At 32.3% G+C, this 3398-nt stretch overlaps 1 protein-coding gene across 2 annotated transcripts; it reads right to left on the reverse strand.

The window, feature by feature from the left end:
• Positions 1-684: 684 nt before the first annotated feature.
• Positions 685-2575, reverse strand: Blos2 (biogenesis of lysosome-related organelles complex 1 subunit 2). 2 transcript variants are annotated; one of them, XR_015825386.1, is made up of 5 exons: positions 2353-2558; positions 2138-2268; positions 1947-2058; positions 930-1603; positions 685-888 (listed from the first exon to the last, which is right to left on the reverse strand). XR_015825386.1 is itself a non-coding variant. In XM_088242492.1 (4 exons), the coding sequence occupies exons 1-4, from the start codon at positions 2396-2398 to the stop codon at positions 1467-1469; spliced, it is 426 nt and encodes a 141-aa protein (XP_088098618.1). In that variant the 5' UTR covers positions 2399-2575; the 3' UTR covers positions 685-1466. The 2 variants fall into 2 exon arrangements, 1 of the variants encoding a protein (XP_088098618.1); XM_088242492.1 differs by having other exon boundaries at positions 685-1603; positions 2353-2575.
• Positions 2576-3398: the final 823 nt, after the last annotated feature.

A 3398-nucleotide genomic window follows, 5' to 3' on the forward strand; every position in this document is an offset into this window, starting at 1 on the left:
CCCATTGAGTCCATTTTGTAAATTCTTTACATTAGTCATATTTTACGTGCAACAACGGTACATTACACAGAATTATATAAAAACCTTAATTGTTATGGAGAAAAAAAATGCAATTAAATGAAGGACTGATTGTTTAGATCAACAAAATAATATTATGTGACATGAAGCACTTTAGAAAACGGGTGACCAGTTAGCACATTCAGGTGGACTCACAGGACTCTATAGATAAATACCGTATAGATTCTGTAATCCGAACCCTCTATGCACCGAACCTGCATTAATATGAATCATAGCATCGGATAAAGGGCGAGAAATGAATGAACTAATGCTGCCTCCAAAAGCCCTATTGTTATTTGATAATGCTCCTGGTCATCCGAATTGTATCAATTTGATAAGTGATGATGCACAAATTACAGTTGTGTTTCATCCTCTAAATTATAGATACTCTACTATGCAGCCCACGAATCAAAATTTTATTCAGGCGGTGAAAAATTCATATCGCAAGAAACTCCCTTTGAAAATTGTTGGTGAAGAAGATAGCGTCATATTTATCATCAAGAAAATCTATCAAATTATGAGATATAGTTATGGACTTGAAGGAATGCACATTTAACACATATGATATAACTACTATGCCTTATAATATGGTGTATATCACAGTTAAATAATAAATATAAAATCTTATTAACAATATGCAAAAAGCTTGTTTTATTTCTCAAATATTCCAGTAATTCGAAAATTTGCTAAACCAAACAAGCTCTGTATCATGGACGTCAACAAAGTTTAGCGGCCCTTATTGGGGCTTTAGCAACTTATTAGAATAGGGACCTCGGTATATGGCGGCCTCTGTCGTGTAGTGTTCAAGACGCAAGCGTCAAGTGTGTGGAACTTTCCGTGTGTGAGTCTTGACTACTAGTCTTGACTCACACACGGTAGGTTCCGGGTTCGATTCCCGGTGAGAACACAAAAATTAAAATGTGAGTTTTCTCAAGCCCGGGTGTTTTGTGATGTAGTTGTGGTGCAAAATAAATAAATAATAAAATTAATTTGTTAGCAAAGTGCTGCCCTTCAATAAAGAGTGTATTTTTTACTTTCGGGAGTGGCCTTTGCCATTCCGAGTCAGTCTAACTTTACTACTTGTGTTTAAATCATCTCTTCGCTCTACCATTTGCCGATACTGACTAAACTACAAGACTTTCGCTTGCCCTCTGGATTTTAATAGTCCTTTTAAGGTCCTTTTAAAGTCTAATCGGATTTTGTTTGGGCGAGTGTGCGCCCAGTTCGGTTTCTGCCGCTTTACAACTAGCGGAAGGAACGTACTAGTGATCGTGGTGAACCTGCTAAACTTCAGATTATAGAAACTACTGTATTCGGATTGACAAGTACTACAATTTCAAAAAGAGTAAATTTCAGTGTGCCTACTAAAAATAATTATGTATCTACAGTAGAATTTGTGGTGCCAGAAATTATCGCTTTTCTAAATATTTGAATTTGGCTTCAAGCTTCTTCGAATACGAATCTAGTTTGTAAGCAGCTTGTTCTAGCTTATTTACACTTTCTTCCATGGCATCGATCTTCTGTAAATAAGGGAGCAAAGTTATATCTGAAAAAAAAAAAAAATCTTAAAGCAGATTAGCGTACATAAAAGTATACTGAATTTTTAATACTGATATTGTACTGAATTGAATATCCAATCACAATTGACTCAACATTTTACTATTAAAAAATATACCTATGTATAAAATACACTGAGAATTACAAAAAAAAATTTAGCGAATTTTCAAAAAATCATTTTTTATCCTAAGATTTTTTTAGTAAGATGCGATTAGATATTTGAAAATTACGAATATGCAATAATTTTTTTTTTTTAAATGGTAGCATTTATCCATGACAATGTAACTATTGTTGTATTAAAATAAATCAAATAAACAGTTTTACTGACGTACATAATTTATCCAACTCAGTCATAGTTGTAGACAAATTGCCGGCAATTCTGTGAAAGTCTGTGTACTTTGAAATGGTTACTCTATTCATTTCTTCCAGAAGTTTATAATCGTCCTGAAAAATCACATGACATTGTTTTCAGTATTTGGAAAAAAATTGTACTTTGACAAATTGCTTATTTTATTTGACATACTTGAGTAGAAGTTAGTTCTCCATGGAGGTAATCCGACGTTTTTTGAAACATTGTAGTTGCTAAACGACTGAGATTTGGATCGTGGGGATCTAAAGCTTCGAAACTAGAGGTGCTTGTTGATAAAGTGGGTCCTAAAAGATAACAAATCATTGGAAACACTGGCTAATGTCATGCCAAAAATATAAATCGATCTATATTAAAAAGCCAACACCTACCCTTTTTAGGAGATTCTGTTGGATCATAAACGTTCTCCTCTTCCATTATTTGAAAATAAAATTATACACTTATAATCAGATCTGAGAGACAACTATCAGAAAATAAATTATAAATTAAAATTAATAATTGTTACAAAACGTCACATTTGACAGAATGACAGGTAGTTGACAATAGAGTAGAGACTATACACATATTACTCTGTGCTATACACCAGAGATTGTTGACAATAGACAACAAACTACAGTCAGAGACAAAACATAACTGGTTATGGACAACATCGATAGGAAATGTCGCATAGAAAGATTACTAATTAGCATCAGCGCGCAGCGTTGCGATTTTAGCAATAGCAACTACTAAAAATACTTACCAATAATTAAAAAAGAAACCTTTAAGTAATTATTACTCTGAGCAAGAAACAGTATTATTAAAATTCCATTTCGGGGAAGTGTGTTGTTGCATAAACTTTTTTTTTATTAAATAAAAACAATGAAAATGTTCGAAATACTATTTTTCAAATAAAGAATCTTATAAAAATATTTGAAATCTGCAAGTTTATTTCATTACAAAATAACCACAACTGGAGTTGATATTTAAAACAAAGCATACAATAGGGAAATATCACATACTACGAATACTGATAAAAATATATACAAGGGATTAAGAATAATCAATTGTATTTTCAAAATCAATATGGATATTGAGAAGAAATGTTTTCATACAAAAAATTAAAAAATATTATTTTTTAATTACGTCACTAGAAAAACGCGATACGTTTGGCCTTGATAGTTGTAACGTCAAGATTCGTGACGATGGTCTAAACAAATTTAGGTCAAGAACAAATAATGAATCGTGGCATATTAGGGGCATGGCCAATGGAATGGCCGTTTTTGTGGAAATTCAAAATTTAAAATCATTTTTTATGCTACTAATAAGTAACAAAAAAAAAAGAGATGAAGAACACTTAAGAGAAGGTAATATAGGCATCTATAGGGCTTATGACCTGTTATTGAGTGGTTTAAGTGGCCACTTTACACACTGTGTACCA

The sequence above is a fragment of the Micrasema longulum genome, unplaced genomic scaffold (genome assembly GCF_059751315.1).
Source record: "Micrasema longulum isolate JH-2025_06_02 unplaced genomic scaffold, ASM5975131v1 h1tg000017l, whole genome shotgun sequence".
Classification (NCBI taxonomy): domain Eukaryota; kingdom Metazoa; phylum Arthropoda; class Insecta; order Trichoptera; family Brachycentridae; genus Micrasema; species Micrasema longulum.